General features: G+C 36.4%; 1 protein-coding gene across 2 annotated transcripts in view; it reads right to left on the reverse strand.

The window, feature by feature from the left end:
• Nucleotides 1-1,095: 1,095 nt before the first annotated feature.
• Nucleotides 1,096-25,096, reverse strand: part of SHROOM3 (shroom family member 3) — a 155,996-nt gene continuing 131,995 nt past the window's right edge. For both annotated transcript variants that reach the window (XM_012551990.3, XM_031941897.1), the window contains exons 6-10: nt 19,486-20,406; nt 17,622-18,104; nt 13,887-14,037; nt 7,340-7,612; nt 1,096-2,493 (exon numbers count right to left, since the gene is read on the reverse strand). In XM_012551990.3, coding sequence (XP_012407444.2) covers nt 2,125-2,493; nt 7,340-7,612; nt 13,887-14,037; nt 17,622-18,104; nt 19,486-20,406 — 2,197 coding nt within the window. In that variant the 3' untranslated portion in view covers nt 1,096-2,124. The remainder of the gene's footprint in view (nt 2,494-7,339; nt 7,613-13,886; nt 14,038-17,621; nt 18,105-19,485; nt 20,407-25,096) is intronic.

Genomic DNA, 25,096 nt, shown 5'->3' on the forward strand with positions numbered 1-25,096 from the left:
CCAACTTACCCCTAATAAATGCCTTTTACTTGATTTAATGGTAAATTCACTGAAAATACTGGGATGACCAGAAGGTCTTGGTCCTTTTGTTTAATTTCCATCTTTTCTCGATCATGTTAATAATATGACAATCTTCGTGAATATGAAATATACTCTCTTAAAAAAGGACAATGAAAGATTCTATCATAAGGAAGGGATGTTAGAAAAATGTTGCTGGAAGTTTCCACTATTTTAGAAAAAAGCAAGCAAAAAAGTATCTTTCAAGCACTGTGCAAATTTCATTAAAAGTTTAAACAAATACCAGAACACTGAATTGCTAGGCTGTAAATTCCAAGATTGTCCTGGTCAATGTTTAACAACTGGCTTTACCTCTCATGATGCTTAAATTAACATTTTTTCCGGCACTTAAGTCTCAACAGAACAATAAACTCAAACCCTTAATTGTAGCAGTCTGCTGATTTCTGAGATGTAAATGCTTGGATTGAAAATTTAACACTAGGCTCTCTTAAGCCAGTTTGAGCTGATTCTAGCACACTAGAATAGAGAAGCTGAAATGAGGATGGTGAAGGAGTTTCAGCTTTTGAATTGGTCAGGGAAATGATCTCATTTCCATTTTGAATTTGCCTCTACTTTTAACTGCATTGTGTACTATGATGTGAATAGAATGGATGAGGAAGAGGAAATGATGAAATGATAAGTTAGGAACTGGACCTTAACTGGATAGAAAACTCCCAGTGAGGAACTTCCCTCCACCAGAACAGGTTCACACATTTTCTAATTTAGAGTTGCCGCAAATGTGGGGTCAGATTCAAATTGCAACCGATCCCTGGGGATTGCATATTGACTCAGGAAACCACACTTAACATCACGTATTTTAATTTATTTTTTGTTAAACATTTCCCAATTACATTTTGACATGGTTTTGGTGGCGCAGCTACTTGTGGTCAAGTTTGACACTACAAGTTTGACAAGTTTTCCTTGGGAAAAGTCGCTCTATGTGTCAGACATGGGATTTGCACCCAGAACTTCTTGGCTCTGTTTGCCAGCTCTATCATGACACAGTGATGAGATTATAGCCAGGAAGATTTTCTACTCAGGGGACCCTAAGCAGGAACAGAATTTCCTCTTTGCTGCTGTTTCTCTTAGATCACTTAGACAAAGAGAGAGAGAGAGAGAGAGAGAGAGAGAGAGGAGAGAGAGAGAGAGAGAGAAAGAAACCGAGACCCAAGGAGAGACAGAGACAGAAAGAGAAAGAAAGACAGGTGACTAAAGTGGGAGGAGAAAGAGCACAAAACAGTTCGGAAGAGGCAGACAGAAGAGAAAAAGAGACACAAAGAGGGAGAGATAAGGGTGAGAGGGAGCAAGAAAGACACAGAAAGACAGAGAGTGATGGGAGTGGGGAGAGAGACACATAGGAAAGAGAGACAGAGACAGAAGTTGGGGGAAGAGAAAGAGCTTTGGGGAAGAGGGATGTGGGAACACAAATTCCCATACTCCATGTAATTATCTTTGGGATTTTTTGTCTCATTAAAGTTTTTTTGTTTGTTTGTTTTTATTTTTTACCAAAGGCATCATTCCAATAGGATTTGCTGTGTCCACCAGAGTCAAGTAACTGATTAGCATATAAACAAACATTTATACAACCTCATTCGTTTAAAAAATATAAATAGTGACAATGTTTAGGGTATTTCCCCCTTTCTCTTCATATTTTTTAAAAGACTTTATGTTACAAATTCTTCTTTATTGCATAATGCTACTCTATCATATATAGGGCATTTTGCCCAGAAGGCAGACCAAGACACATTCCTGAAGGTGAAACTTACTTGTTTAATGTTGACCCAGTCTGGTTAAAAACTAAAGAATCAACCACCCTTTAACCAACCCACAGTTTCATTACTTTTCTTTCTACCATGGAAAAATAGAAAGGATTATATTTTGGGTAGCTGGGAGAAGGGAAAAACAAACAAACTCAGAACTTCATTTTCCTGTGGTTATCTTCCCCTCCATTCCCCATTAAAAATGCCAAAAGCCCATAATTTTTTTAGTGGACTGTAATTTGAAAATTGATCAGTTTAAATAATCTTGAGAATAGAGATGAGTTTTTCATTGGGTCTTTTAGGAGAGCTATAGTGAAGAAGTCAGTGTTGGAAGCACGTTTCTGAGCGCACAGCTCCCAGTGGAGGTCACCCTGGCTTCAGGAGGCGGAACCGTAGCAGGGGCTCTGGCCCTGGAGAAGAAGTCCCTGGGAAGACTTTCCAATAAGCAGTTGAGCTGCTCCTGGCCTAGTTTGATCTTGTCATCTAATTTCCGCTGCTCGATCAGAAGTGTTGACTTCATTTTCACAAAATGTTGGTAGTCCTGGAGTTGCTCCTTAGTGAGGTAATTGGATAAGATGTCCAAAACCACACGTTCTCTCCGGTCCAGGTTCTCCTTGAGCTCCCGAGCATCTTCATGCTGGCCAGCCAACATCTTTTTCTTCTCATTTAGAGAGCTCTGCCACATCAAAAGAAGTGTATTAATTACTAAGGCAAGAAACAGTAAGGAAGAAGCAACTTTAAATGTCCTATGTGAATACTGAGGCAGAATAAGTCACTTTCCATATAAGAAATAATGCTGATGAAGTACAGAAACTCATCCCAGAAAAGCCCTAGCTTATGTCATAACTTTAGTATTATATTTGTCCAGGTGGATGGCACATGGGATAAAGTACCAGGTCTGAAGACAAGAAGGCTAGTGTTCAAATCTAGGCAATCTGTTTGCCTCAGTTTCTCCAACTGTCAAATGGAGATAATAAATAGTATCCATTTCCCAAGAGTATTGAGGATCAAATAAAATAAAATTTATATTGTGCTTAGTATAGTGCCTGGCATATTGTAGGATCTATAGAAATGCCTGGCTATCATCATCTTCAGTTACTGATCTAGCTATTAATTTTAAAATATGCCTATAATTTACTTGTTAATTTATACCAATGAATAAATTATAAATGCAAATTACAAATAACACACTAATAAAACCACAATAAATAATAAACAAATATATTAATAATCATACCACAACATACCATATACAATTAGAATATTGCAAAAAATATATTAATAAATAATAATTAAGGATGATGATAAATGTTACTTATTAAGAAGCTTCCTTTTAGGCATTCACTAGCTTCAGTCTGAAGGGATTATCTGAAGTCAGTTAAAGCTATGATATCTCTTCAGCATCTTTTCTTGGGGAGAGGAAAAGACCTAAAGGTACTGCCAAATAATCACTGTGATGACTGAATTATTCAGAATTCCTTTCTCTACCATCTTTGGACCTTGCATGAAGGAGAACATACTTATTAATGGTGATAGTTTTACATTTCTTAAATGTTTCCTTTTTGTTTTCTGGGCTTGATGACTTTTCAGAGACACAATAGAATAGAATTAGAACCCAGAGTGGGAGAGTCTATCTGTCTATTATTATTACTGTTGCTCTGACTTTCATTTTTCAGGATATGGCACCTGTGAGTTCACTGATGTAGGGAACACTAGGTGATAAAACTCTCTCAATGGCAGCCTCTCTTCAAAACCTGCCCAGGCTGGGGGCACTGAGTGATGGTTATCTATTATATAGATATTTGGTTTACTAACCAAAATCTGGATAATTATTTAAAACAGATTATTTCTTATACTGACACAAAATTTAAAATTTCAACTTGTCCACTCTTTCCCCTCCCCATGAAAAAGACATTATGTGTATATTATCAGTTATTCTGCATAGCCAAGAATAATGATTCTCAAATCTTTTGATTTCAGGACTCCTTTTCAATCTTAAATTACTGAGGCCCCCTAAATAAGTTGTTTATGTGACATATCTATAATATGTAAGACATTTTAAAATCTTAGCATTATTATGAAAATAGTGCTGACTTTATAGATTAGCCACTGAAAAAGTACTTTAGGGGCCCCAGGTTATATCTTTAGAATACTGGAATAGAAGATAAAATAATATAAACTCTGGGATGATCAATTAACTTATCTAGATACATAAATATATTAGATTTATTATTGGCCATAACAAAGGATGAATGTGAAAGATTCAAAGAAACTTGGGAAAACTTACATGAACTGATGCAGAGTGATCAGAACCAGGAAACCAAAACCACTCAGGCCAAAACTCAGCCCCTGAAAGACCTGTCTTTTCTGAGGTCCTCTCAAGTTGTCTTTGGAGGACAACTGCTTTATCCCTTCATTTTTGCTTCTCTACGATCATTTTGTGGTACTTTTCTGTCTGTTTGTGGAGGAAATCAGGAGAGCCCGGACATTTCTGACCTATTCTACCATCTTCTTAGAAGTCCTCCCTCCAAAACAACGACTACAATGTAAAGGAAAGGAAGGGGGAGAGAAATAAGCATTCACATAGTGCCTATTATATGCCAGGTGCTGTGCTCATCACATTTTGTAAATATTATTTCATTTGACCTTCACAACAATTCTGGGTGGCTAGTACTATTATTATCCTCATTTTGCAGTTGAGGAAACTGAGGCAAACAGAAGTGACTTTTTCAGAGATACAAATCTAGTACTGAATTTGAACTAAAGTCTTCCGATTCCAGGTCCAGTGTTCTATACACTATACCACCAACTTCTCTAAAGAACAACCAAAAAAATGAAACCACAAAGAAGAAATGAGAAAATATGCCATCCTCCCTTTGAAACAAAGGTGTTTACCACAGTGTCCCAAACATATTAAGCACTTCATAAATGTTCAGTAACTGGAAGACAAGTCAAGTGGGGGAGTACAGGTATAGAACATTGCATACATTGTTAGACTCAGGTAATGTCTTGGTTAGTTTTGATGACTTGCTTTATTTCATTTTTCTTATATGTTGCAAGGGATGGCTCACTAAGGAGTTGAGTGAGGCAAGTACAATTAGCAAGTAAGGTATAATAATAATATCTGGCACTTTTATAATGCTTTCTATTTCTTCACAACTGTCCTGGTATAGAGGGGTGTGTGTGTGTGTGTGTGTGTGTGTGTGTGTGTGTGTGGTATAAGACAGAGAAAGTGAAAAAAAAAAAGGGAAAGAGAAAGAGAAAAAGAAAAAGAAAGTCAATCTTAAAAGGACATTATATGAAACTAAGTTGGAAAAAAAATCAGTATAATAAGTTTATATCCCAGTACATTCATAAAAATGTTTAATAAGATTTAGTCCAATGTTTGATATGCCAGTTTTAATTTATAATTTAAATTTTAATCAGAGTGGTAAAAAAAAATTTTTTTTGACATTCAGGAGAAAAATTATTTGCAAACGTTAAAACCCAACCCATTTAAAGGTTATAAAGATCTAGTCAAGCATGCACACATTCACATGGGGGTTCCCTGAAGATTAATTAATGCTTCTCTGCCCCAAATCCCCCAGACTTTTCCCCTAAAGACTTGATCTAATACTTAGAGAAAAATAAAAACAGACGTATTTTAGAATAGATCAAGAAAATAATTCTAAAATAGTATCAATAACTTAGACCATGAACTTGAAAGGCAAGACCCTCCAAAAAAACCTTGATATTTAAATTTAACCTAACATCTATTTTATCCCCCCTTTTAAAAATGTGAATGTTATTTTTTAAGCCAGACTAAGATGGCTTCTTCTCTGCATTCCTCTATCTATATAGCATATATGCATATCTCTATAGCAGTTGAACAAGTGAGGACTGGAGGGAGGAGAAAGAATTGGAAGGAAAAAAGAAAGGATGAAAGGAAGGAGAAAAACACTCTTCTCAAGAATGTCCCTTAGGAATGGTGAATATTCAGAGCATCCCCATCTCCCCTGTGTCTATAGAATAGAGAAATCAAACTAGGCTAGTAAACTGGTGCTTACATTTAAGCTTCTAAGTTTCTTGTAAATAAAAAGCTATAATAAAAAAAAAAGCTTCTGGGTTTCTTTTCAAATGTAATTTTTCTTTGGGGAAGAAGCTTCCCCCCAACTGCCACACTGACTCTCTTTATGACTAGTTGAAGAAAAGATGATAGAAATATTTGGGAGAGGAGGGATAAAGAGAAACCTGGAAATAATGTATTCATCCCATAACTGAAATGCCAATTGTTGTTTGGCATCTGATAATCATAATAAGTGACATTCATATTAATCTTTAAAATTTACAAACAGGCATACCCCTGTGGTCCCAGTTACCAGGGAGGCAAAGACTGGTAGATTGCTTGAATTCAGGCATTCTAGGATAAAATAGGGCTATAGGGCAAATGGATGACCACCGTAAGTCCAGTACCACCAATATGGCCCACTAGAGAGTAGTGGGCCACCAATTTGTTTAAAGAGTCATGAACAAGTCTAGGTTAGACACATAGACATAGGATCAGGTTTCTAAATGGCTGCTGCATTTCTAGATTGGATGAGTGAAGGAAACCCAGTCCCAAAATAAAAGAGGTCATATTTGGTGGTCTTGGACATCTTCTAATTTTCCCCTACTCTCGTTTAATTTGGCAGTAAATTAATTTTCTTTAGCCAAAACTTTGAATTTTAGTCCAAGTGATAAAATTAGTTTGTTGCGACATCTTGGATAATTCATGTTCCTTCTACAAATCCCAATAAATCCCAATTTTCTCATCTGAAAAATGGACAAATGATCCCAAATCCTATCTAGCTTTAACAGTCTATGACTTTATGACTGAAAGGGCAAGTGGTTTTCCTCTGAGAGCATGATAGTAGAGTTGAGGAAAGCTGCTAAGAGATCCCCAAATAGTAAGTGCTTTCCAAGATGTCAAATTTAGGACTTATTATTTAAATTAGTTCTTTCTTGAATCCATTGTATTTTCAATGAATACAATGAGGTTCTGAAATTAGATCCTCCATTACCATGCCCCCTTCTTCCCTTGCTGAGATGCAACCTATGCAAACTATATACCCCAACAGTTTCCATCCTTAAATTTTTTTTTCTTTTTAATAATCAATACCATACACTAATACATTTTAGGGAGAGATAGGAGAGGGGCAATGAGGGGAGCACTTAGAGATTAACAGTTTCTTTTTCAAGTATTTCCTGGGCCAATAATTCTTTAGACAGGCCATAGTATAAAACACACACATATAGATCCTCCTCTTTTATATGTACATTTCCTGTTTCCTTAATAATATGCTAGGGGGTGAGAAGGTAGGTCTTAAGAGAAATCAATTAGTCTGTGAGTTGTTAGAGAGCAAGAACTAACTGTCTTTTGCCTTTCTTTGTGTCCCAAACATAATAAAAGTGCCTGGCTTAATAAATGTATGTTGACCTTACTTTTGTATAGATGATAAACAGCAGGAGCTCCATAAATATTTAATTGATATTAGGTTACCTACCCGCTCTTCATTATTTGCATCTTCACCCAATCCACTGAGGACATTTTCTACTCGGGCCAATCGTCCAGAGAGGGAGAGCAAAAGGTTCACAACCTTGTCCAGGTCTCCTATGAACATCTTGTATTTGTCAAATTCATTGGGCTTGCAGAGTTTCCTGATCAAAACTTCTACTTCTTCTCCAAGGGCATTATTGAGCTTGATGTCCATTAGCAAACTTTCCTTTGCTTCTTTCAGTGACTCCAGTTTAAGCTTCAGGCTTCCGATGAGTTTTGCCTATAATAAAGATGGAGTAAACACAAGGGGACATTAAATCAAGAGCAAATGTAGGCTGGTGACAGGCTTGAATGACCTCTCTCTGTCAATTTAAATTCTACTCTGCCAAGGATCGGTTCAAGAGAAAGACAGTACAAAGTGAATGGAAAAGTGCTGGACCTCCATGTATACTTATTGTGTATCTAATTTATATTTTAATGTACTTAACATCTACTGGTCATCCTGCCATCTGGGGGAGGGGGGAGGGGGTAAGAGGTGAAAAATTGGAACAAGAGGTTTGGCAATTGTTAATGCTGTAAAGTTACCCATGCATATAACCTGTAAATAAAAGGCTATTAAATAAAAAAAAAAAAAAGAAAAAAAAAAGTGCTGGACCTGCATTCAAAACTAGCTCTTCTGGGGGGCATGGTGGGTAACAATAGCAAGCATTTGGTAGGAATTATAGGTTTACAAAGCTCTTACAAATACCCTCCCAACAGTCCTGTGAATTAATAGCTATGAGTATCTCCATTTTACAGAAAAATGGAAGAAGATGAAATCTGTAGAAGCATCTGTGGAAATGGATGCAGTTGTACCTCAATGATTAGAGACTTCATCAGGGAGGGTAGCAAGACCACAGCTATGGAGGGTCATGTGAAAAGAGTTATTTTATGGCTTGCAGGAATGCATGTAACAGGTATCTTATCTATCTTAGATCAAGAGTGAAAGGGTGCTGTAGAGGCCATTTGATTATCAATGATCCCACCTCTTCCCTGCTCATCTTTGCTTGAAATGTTTCTATTTTCTTTTCATTTCTATATTTACCAGTGGTACCACCCAATACAACACTCCTTACATACATACTGCCTTATTTTGCTCTCTAGCTATTTTGTATGCTTCCCTAACTAAACTGTATCCTCAAAGAATGGTGCTTTGTCCTCTAATTTATGTATTCCTCAAAGCATACATAGTCATTGAATAGACTTGGAGTTAGTATTCTTAAAGGAGATAATATTAAAAAAATGTCTCTAATCATTTAAAGTATATTTGGGTTAAATTCTTTTAATTAACTACCTTGATATCTTGATGCCAAGAGATCTAGCAACAAGTTCCCAGCATAGTGGATAGACCCCTTATGTAAGATTGATGGGAGTGGATTAGATTGCAGTCCTTGGAAAGGTTACTCACATTGCTGAGATCATAGAGCCAAAAGACTTTTGAAATGGTTAAATTACCTATTGGAATTTATAATGAGTGAATATATATTTGAAGAAACAAAAACCAAAAGCACTGTCTTATCTGACTACTACCTGTATTACCACCTTATCACTTTCAAGATCAATATCTGGCTAAGCTGTTTGGTATTTAAATCTCTTTGCAATTTGCCCCGGCTACCTTTCCAAGTTTTCACCTGACTCCTGCTCCAAATATTCTGCAATCCAGGCATACTGAATTAGAATTAGGAATTTTCCTCCTTCTTTAAAGGCAGTCTTCTGTCCCTACAAATAATTTTGTTTAATCTATTTTTTTTTTTTTGAGGGGATCCATTTATTTATTTATTTGCTGAGGCAATTGGGGTTAAATAACTTGCCTAGGCTCACACAGCTAGGGAGTATTAAGTGTCTGAGACTAGATTTGAACTTAGGTCCTCTGAATTCAGGGGTGGTGCTCTATCTACTGCACCACCTAGATGTTGTTTAATCTAATCTAATTAAATCCTATTCCTTCAGGATCTTCTTTACCTGTTCATCAAATTTTTTCATTCCTGTGTGTAAACCTTTTTCTAGTTTTAAAGTTTTAACTTTAATTAATATAAGTTTATTTTAGTTATTTAATACTTTCACTCCCCAAGGAAATCCCAAATAGGTTCACAAAGAGTTTGAATTAACTATTTTCTTTTTCTCTTTCTCCCCACTCATTTTGATACTTCTAGAAATTCTTTTTCTTCAAGGATAAATTATGCTACCATTTACACAACTATTTGTGCACCCATACAGATAAAAGTTATTTCTTTGGGGCAGGCTAGGTGATGCAGTGGATAAAACACCAGCGCTAAAGTCAAGAGGACCTGAGTTCAAATTTGACCTCAGACACTTTTAACACTTCCTAGCTGTGTGTCCCTGGGCAAATCACTTAACCAATTGCCTCAGAGAAAAAAAAAGGTATTTCTTCCTTCTCAAATTTCTAATAACACTTTGGATCTCTTCTTTGTACTCATCACTCTTTGCCTAATATCTTAATTTTTGCATACATCTTTTCCCTTTCAGTTTATTCCCCCCACCCCCCACCCCAGGACAGTATCTTGCTGAAAGAAACTTAACTGAAAGGCATGTTTTCTAAAAAGACATCTAACTAGGAGAAAAGGCAAAAGGCAATGGGGTAAATTGTCATCTTTATATTTTAAGATGGGTAACCCAACTTGTAAAGTTGACCTGAAAGTTCAGTTTACAAAAGATTGATCAGAATATGGTGGTGAATATCCAATGAGAAATGCCTGGGGTGAGAAAGGGAATTGGGTAAATTACTCCATATAGAATATTTTAAAAAATTTTTAAAAATTTATTCTATTTTTAATTTATAGAATAAAACAAGCTTTTCCATAACATACTATAATTTTTAAAATGATTGCACATGAAACTATAAATCTATTATGTATGAACTTGCTATTCTTGTATATATGTAAAATGATTCTATATATACTTTTTATTTATCACTTCTAGAATTGTTTAAAAAAGAAGAACATGATACATATTTGTAATTGCCATGTTTCCAATAAATGAATATGGGAACCACCGCTTGACAAAAACATCCACATAGATCTTTTAAAAGGAGGCTGCTCTGCAAGTAATCCTGCCACAGGAATACGCCATGCAGTGGGTGTGCTGTGATGTAGGTGTTATAAAAAGGATAAAATTAACACTCTCAGAGGAGACTGTGCCACCCTAATCACAGAATCAGCTGAGGAACTGCCAGCACCCACTGCTGGAGAGGAAATAAGGCAGACCATGTTCTTGACAGGAGTGCCCAGGCTAGAGACACTTCTGTCCATAGAGATAACTCTTGCTTTCTAAGAGAGGAGCAGATAAGCTTGAGAGGTCTAGAAGTATGGAAGGGAAGGCAGTTGGGGAAGGTGCTGAGGGCAATACTAGAGGAAACTTCTTGGAATCAAGTGTCACTGGAAAATAACCTGTACCCAAGAAGGAGCCAAAACATTACAACATTTTCCCTTTGAGGATTGTTATCTGAGCCAAGTAAGGACAGAAGACAGCCTCTGGGGGGCAGGGGCAGCACAGAAAGCATTCCATTGTGAATTCTCCCTATTGAAGGCCCCTGGCTTTCAGCTTAGGGATAGGAATGTGGGTGAGCACCCTTGACCTTGACAATGATGACACAAAGATTTCCTATTGAACATTTTTGCATGACCTTTATGAATGGCTTTTTATACATGAAGACAAATCCCATGACTAACTTTTCAGTTTCTGTTGCTTTGTAAAAAAGAGGCTGAGTAGGAGAGATTTTATATGGTAGACATCTGTGTAGTGTTATAAAGAAGCACCTTCTGATAATTAGCAATTTGCAAAACCTGATTCTAATTACGGGTGGAGTGACTTAAAGATACAAAATCAACCAAGATTTTTGTCTTGCACAAGGTAATAATAGGTGACATTTATATATAGGCTCCACAGTTTGTAAAATGTTGTTCATATCTTATCTGTAAGGAATGCAATTATAATTATACCCATTTTAAAGATAAGGAAAATAATAAGTGACTTGCCTAAAGTCACATATTTTGTGGGTACCTAGGCAAGATTGGGATTAGATCTTCCAGCCTCCAAACCAAGTACTCATCCCTTAACAAAAAAAAAAAAAAATTGTTGACTTTGTCCAATTAAGAACATTAGGCTTTTTTGGGGAACTGCTAAATATCATTATATATCTTGGATATAATTTGCTATGTGGGGTTCTGATTCAATTTGCTTCAAGGAGGACTTCTTCCTTAGATAGGGACATGTATGTTATATTATTTCAGTTTCTCCATGACCCCATTTGGGGTATTCTTAGCAAAGATATTGCACCAGTTTTCCATTGCCTTCTTCATCTGATTCTATAGATGAGGAAACAGGCAAACAGGGTTAAGTGACTTGCCCAGGGTCATACAGCTAGTAAATGTCTGAGGGCTGAATTTGAACTCAAATATTGCTGACTCCAGGCCTGGCACTGGATTTATATGGCTGGTGATACCATCTATCACTTAAGAATGTAAATTCTTATCTAACCATTCTGGAGAGCAATTTGGAACTATGCTCAAAGGGCTATAAAATAGTGCATACCCTTTGATCCAGCAGGGTCACTAGTATAAGGAAATCATAAAAAAGGGAAAAGGACTCACATGAGCATTAAAAATGTTTGTAAGCAACCCTTTTTGTAGTGGTAAAGAACTTGAAACTGGAGGGGATGCCCATCAGTTGGGGAATGGCTGAATAATTTATGGTATATGAAAGCAAAGGAATATTATTGTTGTTCTATAAAAAAGGAGGAATAAAATGACTTTAGAAAGGTTCAAAAAGATTTGCATGAATTGATGTTGAGTGAAACAAGCAAAATCAAGAATACATTGTAAACAGTAACAGCAAGATTGTGTGATGATCAACTATGATAGACTTGGTTCTTCTCAGTGGTTCAGTGATCCAAAGCAATCCCAATAAACTTTGGGTAGAAAATGCCATCATCAGCCAGTGAGAGAACTATGGAGACTGACTATAAATCAACACATGCCAGGTTCACTTTTTTTCTTCTTCTTCTTTTTTCCTCTCTCATGGTTTTTCCCTTTTGTTCTGATTTTTCTCTTCCAACATGGTTTGTAAAGAAATGTGCACTATATATATTTACATACATATACACACGTAAAGAATGTACATGTATAACCAGAAAAAACAAACAAACAACAGAAATTGAAAAAGAATGTAAATTATTGGGGGCAGCTAAATGGTGCAGTGGATAGAGCACTGGCACTGGAGTCAGGAGGACCTGAATTCAAATTTGACCTCAGACACTTAATACTTCTTAGCTGTGTGAACCTGGGCAAGTCACTTAACCCAAATTACCTCATCAAAAAATGGAAATTCTTCAAATTTTGATTCCCTGTTTTAGAAAAGAAAAATATATTGTGATATCTAGTTTCCCTTAGAAAGGGATTTCTTAATTACCAGGGTTACCCGGAAGTTTCATCACATAATATAGGTACCCTTGTCTAGTGAAGCTGATGAATTCCTCACAATGTTTTAAAATGTATAAAACACATAGAATTACAAAGAAAACAGGTGATATTATTTTGCACATATTCAAAGATTTTTTTTTTTTAAATCCACAGATCCAAGATTAAGAACTATTTTACTAGAGCCAGAGGATGTGGATTCATATACCTCCTCCTTTGGTCCTCAGTTTTCTCATCTCAACTAGGTTAGACTAGGTGACTTTTGAAGTCCCTTCCAGATTAAAGCTCCTTTGATTCTTTGTCATACTGAAGTTCGGCACATAGATAGTGCAACTGGTGACAGTACCAGCCTGAAGTTGGGGGTATTTGCCATTAGTCAAGGAATGGCTGACGTAAGAGACAAAGATTGTTTCCTAAAATATGGAGGAATAAGAACCTGGCCTGGTAAAGGAAATACTCCATGGACAAAATCAAAGTTCTTTTGAAGTCCTGGAGTAACATTTTGTTGATAAGAAGTGCTGATTGGTGTCCTTGCCTCAAGTTTTTCCATTCTAGTTTACTCTCCACTCAATTGTCATAGTGATCTTCTGGCCTGACCACTTCCCCCATTTCTCACCCTTCCCCATTCAATAAACTCCAGTGGGCTCCTTGCTATCTCCAAGATCAAATATAAAATCTCCTTTTTGACTAAAACGTGGACCTTTTCTACTTTTCCAGTCTTCTTTCAAACCCAGTCCCCACTACATATATTTTTGCAGTCCAGGGACACTAGATTGTTTGCTTCATCTCCTGACCCCTAGCATTTTCACTGGTGGTCCCCCATGCCTGGAATCCATGCCTCAGTCTTAGTGTCTTCTCTCTGAGATGATCTACAATTTTCCCAGTACATATCTTGTTTGTAGTACATGGTTGTTTGCATGTTGTCTCTCTCATTAGATTGGGAGCTCCTTAAGGGTAAGGACTGGTTTTTTGTTTTTTTTTCCTTTGTGACCTCACTTAGTACAGTGCCTTAATAAATTTTTTAACTGACTGACTACATTCTTGGTTGTAAAGCAGGGGATTCCCCAGTTTTGAACTTGCCTTCTTTTCATTGACATCTAGTTGGTCATCATCCTCATTTCCCTCTGCAGGCATGGATTTGAGTTTATTTAGAAGCTCCGCCTTTGGTGCAGACACATTATAATAGGCAGGACAGTTGATCAACATTCCCACTCTTTCTTTCTCCGTGCTCCTAAATCACAAAGAATAAATATAAAGAGACATCATATATTTAAATCAGAGTCAAAATAAGTTCCTATAAGATAGCCATTTTTATAATGTTGAATTTTTATTCTACTTCAATATTTTTCCTGGCAAACTAGCATTAAATACTTAATGAAATAATAGCCATGTAATTATATTTCTAAGTGGTTCCTGAATATGAGTACAAGGAAATTTTTAGTTGGCAAATTCATAGTAGAAAGTTACAAGAAGCAGTAGAAATTCAAGGAAGTTTTAAGTGACTTACCCAAATATGGTGATATTTCAACATGTTCAATTCTTATTGTGGATTAAAAAACAAAACAAAACAAAAAACAAAACTCTACTCTTCACAGGATGGATGTAAGAACTACTAATTATTGCCTTAATGAACATATCTAGGAATTGAGAAATTTGTGTTTTAGTCCCATTTGTATTATTGTCTAACCAAGTTACAAGCTTTTTTTTTTTTAAGACTACAAGCAAGATCCTACTGAGGGAACAAATAATTCTGCCTGTATGAGTGAGGTTGTTCAGTTGCTCTGACATATCTGACTATTTGTGATGCCACAGACTTGTCTATGTGATTTTCCTGGCAAAGATCCTGAAGTAATTTGCTGTTTCTGTCTCTAGTATGTCCCTATTTTATAGGCAAATAGGATTTAAGTGACTTGTCCAGGATCACACAACTATTAAGTATCTGATGCCGGATTTGAATTCAGATCTTCCTAACTCCTGACTCTATCCACTGTACCACCTAGTTGCCCCTAAGTTAGGTATTTTTTTTGATATGTATGACTTCAATAGTCTTTTGAATTATTAAAGGTTTATTTGATAATTTAGCCTCAAAAGGGCTTTCAGTTAATTCCCTTGTATTTATATTGTACCCAGATCAAACAGATACAGATAGTAGATGTTTAATATATTCTAGTTACCAACAAAAAAGCAAATTTTTTTTCATAAACTAGCATGTTGAAAAATAGGAGAAAATGAAGTCATGTCTAACTAGTCTAGTTGACTTAAAATCGGGTATTGTTTTTTAGACATTTTATGTGACTAATAGGGGTAGATTCTGATTTTTTTGATGTCTATAGAAGCTTATGCTGAAACATAACAAAGTAAAATGCTTCTTTCTACCAGTAGGTGGCGTAGACTAGTCTTTTGCAAATTTCCTAGTCTCAAATCCTTGAAACACAAAAGGGTATTAATATTGCAGACCAAAGTATGTTTTTAATAATCCACCAAAATTTTGCTGGGAAACCCCTTTAAAGGAACTTATTTTCAAATAAAGATATTCTTTCTGGCAAGTTCTTCACATTGATAATTAGTCATCATTAATATAATGTAGGAAGGGCCATTTATTTCAAATCTTAAAAAATGGATAAATTTCTAAAGGATCATAATTATGTGGTTGCCCAAACAATGTATTTTTATTTTAACTGAATTCTTTTGAGTTACTGGATGGAAGGACAAAATGATAGTTATATAGACTCAGTTCAAGCAATTGATTTCCCACTCTAACAGTTGCTAGTACTTCAAAATTATCTTGTATTTACTTTGTATGTGTATATTCATCCATCTACCTGCCTACCTACCTTTATTTATTAAAAAAATTAAAAATTTATATTTATAAAAATTAATAAATGTTTGTTTCCCTTTATTCCCTCTTCCCACCTTTAAGGAATGGCATAGATCTGCTATAGCTAGCTAGTATGCATTTGGGAAAGTCTACTCTATGATCACAGAATAGGGGTAAACTCCTTGGTCATTATTAGGGCAAAACCTATGACTGACCATGTTCTAACTAGAAGGTAGTTAATAGAACTGGACAGCATTTATGAGCTCATACAAAGACAAATAGCCTTAGAAATAAAACACAACTCTTTTTTAAGGGATTCACATTTCAGGTAGGGACAGATGGCTTCTGAAGTTCCTTTCTACTCAAAAATTCTAATTATTTCACTTTCAAAATGCTATTGTTTCTGTTTGTTATGCAGAATAAGTTGGACATTTCTAACAAGCTAAGCTCATATTTGAATAAAAGACTATTGCCTTTTATTTAGTCTAAAGCATTTGCTAGATTTGTGAAACTACTTGCTGCCAAGTACCTGCCTAATATGTCAAGCTACATAATTTTCATTGAAAGATAAAAAAAATTTAAATTATTATTGCAATAAAGCAGTAATGAAAGAAATCAGACAAAAACCATCATTATCTTGAAGGGCTGGACTAATCTAGTAAAAGCAACCAAAAGACTAAAAAAATTAAAAGGAAAAGATGTCAACATGCTTGCTGGTGATGTGGTACAGCTGGGTGTTGTACTCAGTATTGCAAAGGTATTAAATGAAGTTCTTTATCAGGCACAATAGTTTGTTCTTTTTCAGAACTTCCCAGATTTTCAGGATAGGAAAACACTGGACCTTTCCCCAGCTCTTTGGAAGAAACCACCAGTCTTACATTTTATTCCCTCCCTTTGATTATTCATGCACTGAAATTCTTAATCTAAGCTATTTGCTACTTCTTTCTTTTTCCTTGGCCTTTGAAACTTTTCACCATGCTTTACTTCCCCAGGAAACTCATCACTGAAAATTCTCACCATGCTGCAAGATTCAATCTGCCTTGTATTGACATCAGTAATCTCTGCCCTTATGAATAAAGGACAGAGCCTAGAGCCTAGGTTCTCAGCACAGTTTTCTCTCTAGTTCCCTCCAGTTAATACTGCTTTGGATTTCTTCTCCATGTAGAGGCTTTTCTTGCCTTTCAACCTACTTCCTACTCTTCTCTTCTGTCTTGTCTTTTGCCCTCCTTTTATGTTATTCTGCCCCATTAGTAAGTTTCTTGAGGGCAGGGGCTGTTTTTTATTTGTATTTATATCTATAACACTTAGCACAGTGCCTGGCACATAATAGGTGTTTAACATATTTTTATTGGTTGACTGTGCATTAATCCTGGAGGGATGAAATCCTGTAGTTGTTGTGAAACTGGCCCAAATGATTTATGGAAGCAGAGTCTGTTTTTTTCAAACCTTCCCCCCCCCCCCTTTTTTTTTTTTAACTGGGCTTCAGGCTCAATGATGTCAGGGATTGCCTTTTATCCTTCTGAGGTGATTAATAAATGTTTGTTGAATGAAAAAAGCTTCCAAAGATAAAATATCATTAAGGTTTTGGGGCAAGGAAGATACCTGTGATTGATTGATGCGAGGTCTAGGATAATCATATGCCAAATGTCAAGAATTTTGAATTTATTTGCAAAATCATAGAACCCTAGATTCAGAGCTAGAAGAGAACTTTTGTGTGATTTTATTCAAATCCAAGATTTCAAATTAATTACTCTTTCACTGTTATCCTCTCTTGTCAAAGGTACTACTGAAATTCTCATTTTTCAGATGAAGCAACTGAAGTTTAAAAAGTGAAATGATTTGCTCAAAATCACCCAACTAGTGGAAGAGGCCAAATTTGGTAGAGGTTTTCCTGATCCCCAAACCTACTAATATATCCATTAGGCCATACACTATTTTTCCTGCACAAGGAATAGCCAATAGGTAAATTGTAAATCTAATGCTTAACAGGGACTTACCTACTCCCTTCAGATACTGGGAAACTGGTACTTCTTTGTATTGCCTTTCGCTGTGTATTGCTTTCCTTCAGGGAACCTGGGCCTTGTGGAAACAAACCTTCCATCAGGTCCATGGTAGTCTTCATTCTGGAATCTGGATCCAAAATACCGGCAAGGGATTTGTCTTGGTGAACAATCTGCTTGACCAAACTCTCTCTCCTGATGTCCTCTGGTGTTTTCTCAGGGCTGGGATTGCTCTTTTCCACTTCCTGAGTCGGGTTGCCAGGCTTCTGGTTGAGACTTTGGGCCTGTGTGGAAAGCATCTGCTCTGGGCTAGAGTGCTCCACATGAGTTCCGGTCGACTGGTGCTGGCCATCAGGAGTGGGTAATGAGGTTGTCTGCTTAGCTCCTAGAGCTTTGATGAAAATGTTGGATTTAGAAGCTGGGGTTGGGCTGCTCCTTTGAGAATCTGCAATCGTCAACTTGGACAATCTTGTGGAATTGCTGTGGGAAAGCAAAAGGGATAATAAATGGAAACATAAGGGACATAACATAATAATGTAACATAATAGTTGAGAGCTAGTTGTGGCTATGAGAAGGGGAGCTCTTTCATGAAAAATAGAAAAAGGGCAGGGAGAGAGAGGATCCCTGGAGGGCAGAACTATGACAAATGGGTACAGGAAAGTAAAAGAGAAAAAGATTTCTACTCAAGGAAGAACTTCAGACTTCATAATTTGATCTATCCTCAAATGAAATGGGCTATTTTGTAAGTTCCCTCTGCAAGGTCAAACTCATTCCTAGGGTAGCCCCAACCAGATTAAAATGTAATTGGAAAATAACAAATTAAAATACAAAGCAATTTAATATTAATTTGTGGTTTTCTAAGGCAACATGTTCCTGGAGAGATTTTTTCCTATTTGAATTTGTCCCTAGAGGATCTGTAAGTTTGTTTATTTATGTTTTGGTGAAGCAATTGGGGTCACACAGCTAGTAAATGTTAAGTGTTTAAGGTTGAATTTCAACTCAGATCCTCCTGACTTCAGGTCAGTACTCTAGCCACTGTGCTATCCAGCTGCCCAAAGTTTATTTATTTTTTAAAAAATTATATGAACTTTGAAGTTCCCCAAGTTCCTCAGATCAAGGCTTTTTATTCTGATGAGCTAATAAACACAGGGTTTCTTATCATAAACTTGTTACTTTAAATATCAGTTTCCTTTGTAATCCCATGAGTTTTTTTTTAAACACTAAGTCTTGTTTTTAAAAAAACTTTTTCTGAAAAGGGGTTGTTAAGATTGCCAAAAGGTCCACCACAGACAAAATAGGTGAAGAAGCTCTAAGAAGACAATTGCTCTGATAGCTTTATTTCCTTAAGGACTCTGAACTCTGTAGTCATATTCCTCCTCAATAGAGAAGTTGCAAACTATCTAAAAGGAAATTAAATAGCCTTCTCCAAGATGTGTCAGTGGGTATGTGGTTGTGGAATTCTTGCCTCTGAATTCCCAGGACTCTTAAACTATTGAGAGATAATTGAGTAAATCTACTGTTGATGGATTCATACGGGGCTTGTTTCTGATTTCAAATAGATCATCCATGCAAGGGAGATCATTGCATTGATTGGTTTCTCTGATCTCTGGCTTCCCTCTCTACAATCAACAAGCCCTCTGAATGAATAAAATTGGGTCATTCTTTGTAAAGATTCCATGGGCAAACACTGGGATAGCCATCTCCAACTGAGTTGGTTTAGGACATTTGCCTCCAAATCAGGCTATCTTGTGGTCACTAGAAGGAACATTGACATGAATTAGAATCTGAGGAGAATATCACACACTGTGGAAAACTTATCTAAACTCAAGGCATGACCTGTCCTAACCAGAATTCTCCTCACCTGGTACAGGTGTCTTCATAAGTTTCATTGGTTGGGGCTCCTGATGCTTCATATATAATTGGGGAAGGAGGAGGAGGAAACTCTTCCAAGCTGTTCCTCAGTGTTTTCCGGTCCTCAGAAGGAGGTGAAGGAGGTGAAGGAGGAGGAGGTGGAGGGGGTGATGGTGGTGGTGGGGGTAACATGGACAGAGTTTTGAAAGTGGAACTGGGTCTCAAATCTTGCACAAACACGTCATCATCACCTTCGTCCTGAAGGGATGGGATGGCTTGAAAGGCTGATTCAGATATTCTGAGGGAGATCTTTCCAGGCCCGGTGAAGAGTCCTAGGGGACTGTTGGGGTTAGATGTAGTGTTTGGGTTGGGGAGGCTCTGGCGTTGCTCATAGTGCTTCTGACTTGGTACCCCAGAAGATGAAGAGGGCTCCACTGAGTTGTCGTCTCTGAGTGAGTGGGCCCATTTCACTCGAGAGGGAGGAGGCTTCTGAGGTAGAGGTCCCTTATTTTTCTTCATTCCATTTTCGGCTAAACTCTCAAGGCAGTTGTCTTCAAGGTCTCTTGGATTATGGGACTGTGTCAGGATGTGACCATTATTTCTGAAGACAGCTGCAGGTGTGTCCATTGGAGAAGATTGCCTACCAGCTGGGGCATCTCTGTCTGCATACAGGTAAGGCTGAGAAGGATAGGTGGAGTTGGTCTGAGCTGATTTAAAAGGGTTAATCTGTGAGGATTTTGCGTCTATGAAAGGACCTTGCCTTCCTCCTGGTGATGGCCCAAAGGCTGGAGATCTGTTGATAGGCCTTTGAGGTTCTAGGGTCTTGGAACATTCCATGAGAACAGATGATCCATTTGGTACTTTGTGAGGCCCTGGGTGATGTGTAAGAGATGATTTCTCTTCATAGCTTCTTTCTGAATAATTAAACTGCCTAGAGTGAGAAATAAGCACAGGAGCAGCAAATATGAAATGAGAAGACAAAAGCCGAGGGAAGATGTACCTCACAGATTGCCAAGAGCCTCCGGTGGGTTAAGAAGGCCCCCTCAGAGAAATAGAACTGTTTTCTCTAATCTTTCACAGGAAGTCAACTATCTTTGCAAATCCAGGTCAGAGATAAGTAACGGATTCTACAGGAAGGAGCTGATGAGGTATTGGGTCAAAAATAGCACTTGAGGTAAGGAAAAGCTATTAAGAAAGAGAAGAATGAACTTACTAACTCCTCTAAGAGTTTGAGAAAACTGCTCTAGGGTTATAAGCAAAGAAGGGAACACTTCAGTGATATATAATATAATATAATATGTGCATATACACATACATATATCTTATACATATGTTACATATATAATTCTTCATTGGAAAAGAAAGCTTGTATAGAAAAATATTTGTGAGGGCTAGTTTAAAGCTTTTATTTACAAGATTCAATTAAGTTCCTAATATTCTTTTTCTTCAAATATGAAGATGGGAGTTTTGGTTTTTAAAAATGTATTATTGAAAGTTATGTGTTGTTTAACATATTAGATTACTTATTGCATAGGGGAGGGAGTGGGGAGAAGGGAAGGAAAAAAATTTGAAACACAAGGTTTTGCAAAAGTGAATGTTAAAAACTATGCATATGTTTTGAAAATAAACTTTAATACAAAAAAAAAGTGTGTGTGTGTGTGTGTTTGGAAGTGGGGAGGTAGGGTTGAACTGGGAAAGGCCAGGGGTAAGGGGGAAAAAGAGAGAGAAAAAGACAAAAGACAAGAGACAGAGAGAAAGAGAGATTGTTGTCTTTGCCAAATTGAGATTTCTGACTGGGGTCTCATATCCTAAGGAAAGAGCTATCAATGCATTTTTATAACTTTCTAGGGCAGAGAGAAAATGACTTGCCATCTCACTAGCACAATATATTACAACCAGTATTATTCAAAGTGGGAGAGGTTCTGAGAATTAATTTTTTTTCTTTCTCTGCTTAGGGGATTTTTGAATACTATATTTAAAAATTACTATTTTGAATAGCAATTTTGAACATGATTTTTCCTTTTTTTTTTTTTCAAACATATTCCTCTAGCATGAGACATATTTTTTACTCTGAAAATGTTAATTTTATTTTTCTTATCAGATTCTGAAATTTGGAGTTAAATTTAACTGTTTTTCTTACTATTTTCTAGAAAGAATTTGGGGAGATTTCATAATTTTGATATCCAATCTGAGTGATACTCCCTCTTTCATTAGTGTGATGGTCTGGGTTTTAAAAAATCCTGTTAATATTTTGCTTATTTGGGGGGAAATTTATTTTTTAAACTTTTCCCCAATGTCTTATAGCTATAAAAATCAATACACTATATTCCTACAATGAATACATATTTAAAGGTCTGCTATTCAATGCTGCTAATAATGTAATACATTAAAAAAAAAAACCCTTGATGTGGCTATATCAGTAACTGTGAGTTTAATGCAGTGACATAATTGTATATGAATTATGAGTACAACAATGTGATTCTCCAGAAGTAAAAAATGTAGCAAGGTTCCCCTAGAGAAGCAGGCAGTAATTACTTCTGGATTAAGGAGCAGATAGTATGTGGTGATTGTGGGAGGAATTAAAAATGTTGTGTAGGAATTAATACCAAGATTGAAGAAGGGAAAGATTTCAGTAAAGATTCACAGATTGTAATGTGCAAATCCCCTGAGGATAGTTGATTATCTCAGTGAGTCTGAAGACAAAGAGAGTTTTGGTATTTATACACTTGACTGGGAACTTTCAATAAACTGTAGCTCCTTCCCCAATGAGTAGGTCTAAATTAGAGGAATAAGCATGATCCTTAAAAATCATCAGATGCCAAGCATAAATAATTCAAAAAGAGGCAAGAAAAAAAAACACCATATGAAGATTCCAACTATATGCAATCTAAATGTTGTTGTTGTTGTTTTTAAATGCCATTGGTTGGCTACATATTTGTAGATATGAGATCTGATAGATCAGATGCTAGATGCAAACTTCTTAAATCCTTGGATCCTTATTGAATGTGAACAACTTGTCTGTTCCTATTGGTGGGTTTGAAAATGTACAGTAGAAATCTAGTATGCTTTATGGATGGTCTCTGCTTTTGGACTGCCATATTATCCCTCATCTGATCTTCAGGGCTTGATATGGCTAACCTAATTTTTAATGTTAGATTTCTCCAGCAGGATAGTAATTGAAATTGTAATCTGATGTTTAATGATGCAAATCTTTTAATTAACTTCATCATGCTACTTGTATCCTGAGGCTTCTTAGAGAGATATACCAGGTTTTGTAAAAAAGGCAAAAAACAAAACATTAACATTAATCTTTCAGATATCTGGCATAACAATGATAAACATGAAAACTTGAAGGAAGCATGAGAAAATTTATAGGAATAGGTATAATATGAAGAGGGTAGAACCAAGAAAACAAGATATACAATGACAACAAAGAAACTGGAAAGAACAAAATGTCATAGAGGGAAAAAGAGCAATAGTCACAAAAGCATTTAGGAGAAAGTCACTCTCTCTCTGTCTCTCTTTGCCTCTGAGTCTCTGTGTGTGTGTATGTGTTTGTGTCTATGTCTCTCTCTTACTCTTTTACACATACACACATATATATTTTCACTGATTGAATCCTATGACTCTCCTTTCTGCTTCCTAGTTTCCCTCAAGTCTCAGCTAGAATCTTACTTTCTACAAGAAGCCTTTTGGCTTAATGTTAGTGCCTTCCCTATCTTCACCTTATTCTCTCTATATCTTGTTCGTAAATAGTTGCTAGCATGTTTTATCACCCATAGGACTATGAACTCCTTGGTGGCAGGGACTATTTTTCTATTTTTTTAAACCTTTCTTTGTATAGTACAGTGTCTAGGACATAGTTCTTAGTCAACACTTGCTGACTAATTGCAATGGCCCATCATAAAATTAGAAATTTGGTGATAAATCATGTTCCCACCTTTTGACATAAAGGTAATAGATTAGATGTAGTGACTAATTGCAATGGCCCATCATAAAATTAGAAATTTGGTGATAAATCATGTTCCCACCTTTTGACATAAAGGTAATAGATTAGATGTAGAGAATGATTCAGCTAGGTGGTACAGTAGACTTGAGTTAAGATAGCCTGAATTTAAATCCAATCATTTACTAAGGGACCCTAAGCAAGTCACCCCTGCCTGCCTTAGTTTTCTCCCTATAAAAAGAAGGTAATAATAGCATGTATGTTTCAGGGTTGTGAAGATAAAATGAGATGATATTTTTAGAGTGCTATGCAAATTGTTAGTTATTATGCTTTCAGATACAGCCAATGTGTGAATTTGTTTTTGTTTGACCATATTTATCTGTTACTAGGGAGGATATGTCAGTTAGGTTGCTGGGAAGTGATAAAGAATAGAATGTCCATTTGAAAATCTATTTAGGAGAACAGATATTCAGAAAAGATGAGAGAAGGTGGGGCAATTTTACTATTGTATTAAATTTAACAAAATAAAACTGCTCTCATAATTTCATATACTATTTTTCTTTTCTATTCTTTACATATTGAAATATTTAGATTTGTTGATATCTTTAGATTATAATAAAATTTAAAAAGATTTCTCTCATAAAGAGAAGGAAAAATAAACTTTTCATAATGGCCCATTTTGTAGTCTGAGAACCAAAAGACTTTTTGTAGGTCAAGGAGTTTTAGACCTTGATTTCAGATAAGAGGATCCTGAAAGTGTCTCTCCCCCCCATCCTTTCCATTTTCCATCTCACCTCTTGTGGATCCTGATAGATTTTCAAAGTGGGGGTGAGCCTTGACCAGGGATGAAAGATTAGCTAGCACATGCTTCACCCTAAGTACTGCAGCCGGAAAGACAGCTTTGCGATGAAATTAATCCTGGCTAAGGCAGTAAGAATAATCTTGGAATGCTGCTCTTGGCAGACTAGCAGGTAATCTAATAACCTACTTCCTGTTGGAGTACATTGCAGAACAAACTAATGTAAACTGGGAAAGGGAACAATAGCTATTTGAAATAGGGAACACAACTGTGGAATTGACATATAAATAAAAGTATTTTAATTAAATAGCAGGGAAAAAAGAAAAGAAGCAAGCATTTATTAAGCACCTATTATGTACTCTTAAGTGATTTATAGATATTACCTCATTTGATCCTTACAAGAATCCTGGCAGATAGGTGTTATTATTAGCTTCATTTTATTTTATTTTTTTTTAAAACAAGAAAATTGAGGCAAGCAAAGGTTAAATGACTTGACCAGGATCAGACATCTAGTAAGTGTTCAAGGCCAGATTTGAACTCCATTCTGTCTTATTTGAGACCTCATGTTCTATCCACTATGTCACCAGCTGGCTCCCTATGGCAGCACAAGCCTATAATTCCAGCTACAAGGGAGTCTGAAGCTAGAAAATGCCTAGAGTTCTGAGCTCCAGTGCACTAAATTGTGTGATGAGTTACCAGGGTACATCAGGAGAGATGAACCAGCCCAAGTCACTAAAAAAGCAAATCAAAGGTGTTATGCTGAGCATCAGGCTTCTGCATCCCCCCCACCCCCCTCCAGGTAGAGATGAACAAATTCCTTAACTTCTCAATGCCTCAAGTAACAATTTGGAACTCTTTGACCAGTACCAGAGGACC

The sequence above is a fragment of the Sarcophilus harrisii genome, chromosome 6 (assembly GCF_902635505.1).
Source record: "Sarcophilus harrisii chromosome 6, mSarHar1.11, whole genome shotgun sequence".
NCBI classification, from domain to species: domain Eukaryota; kingdom Metazoa; phylum Chordata; class Mammalia; order Dasyuromorphia; family Dasyuridae; genus Sarcophilus; species Sarcophilus harrisii.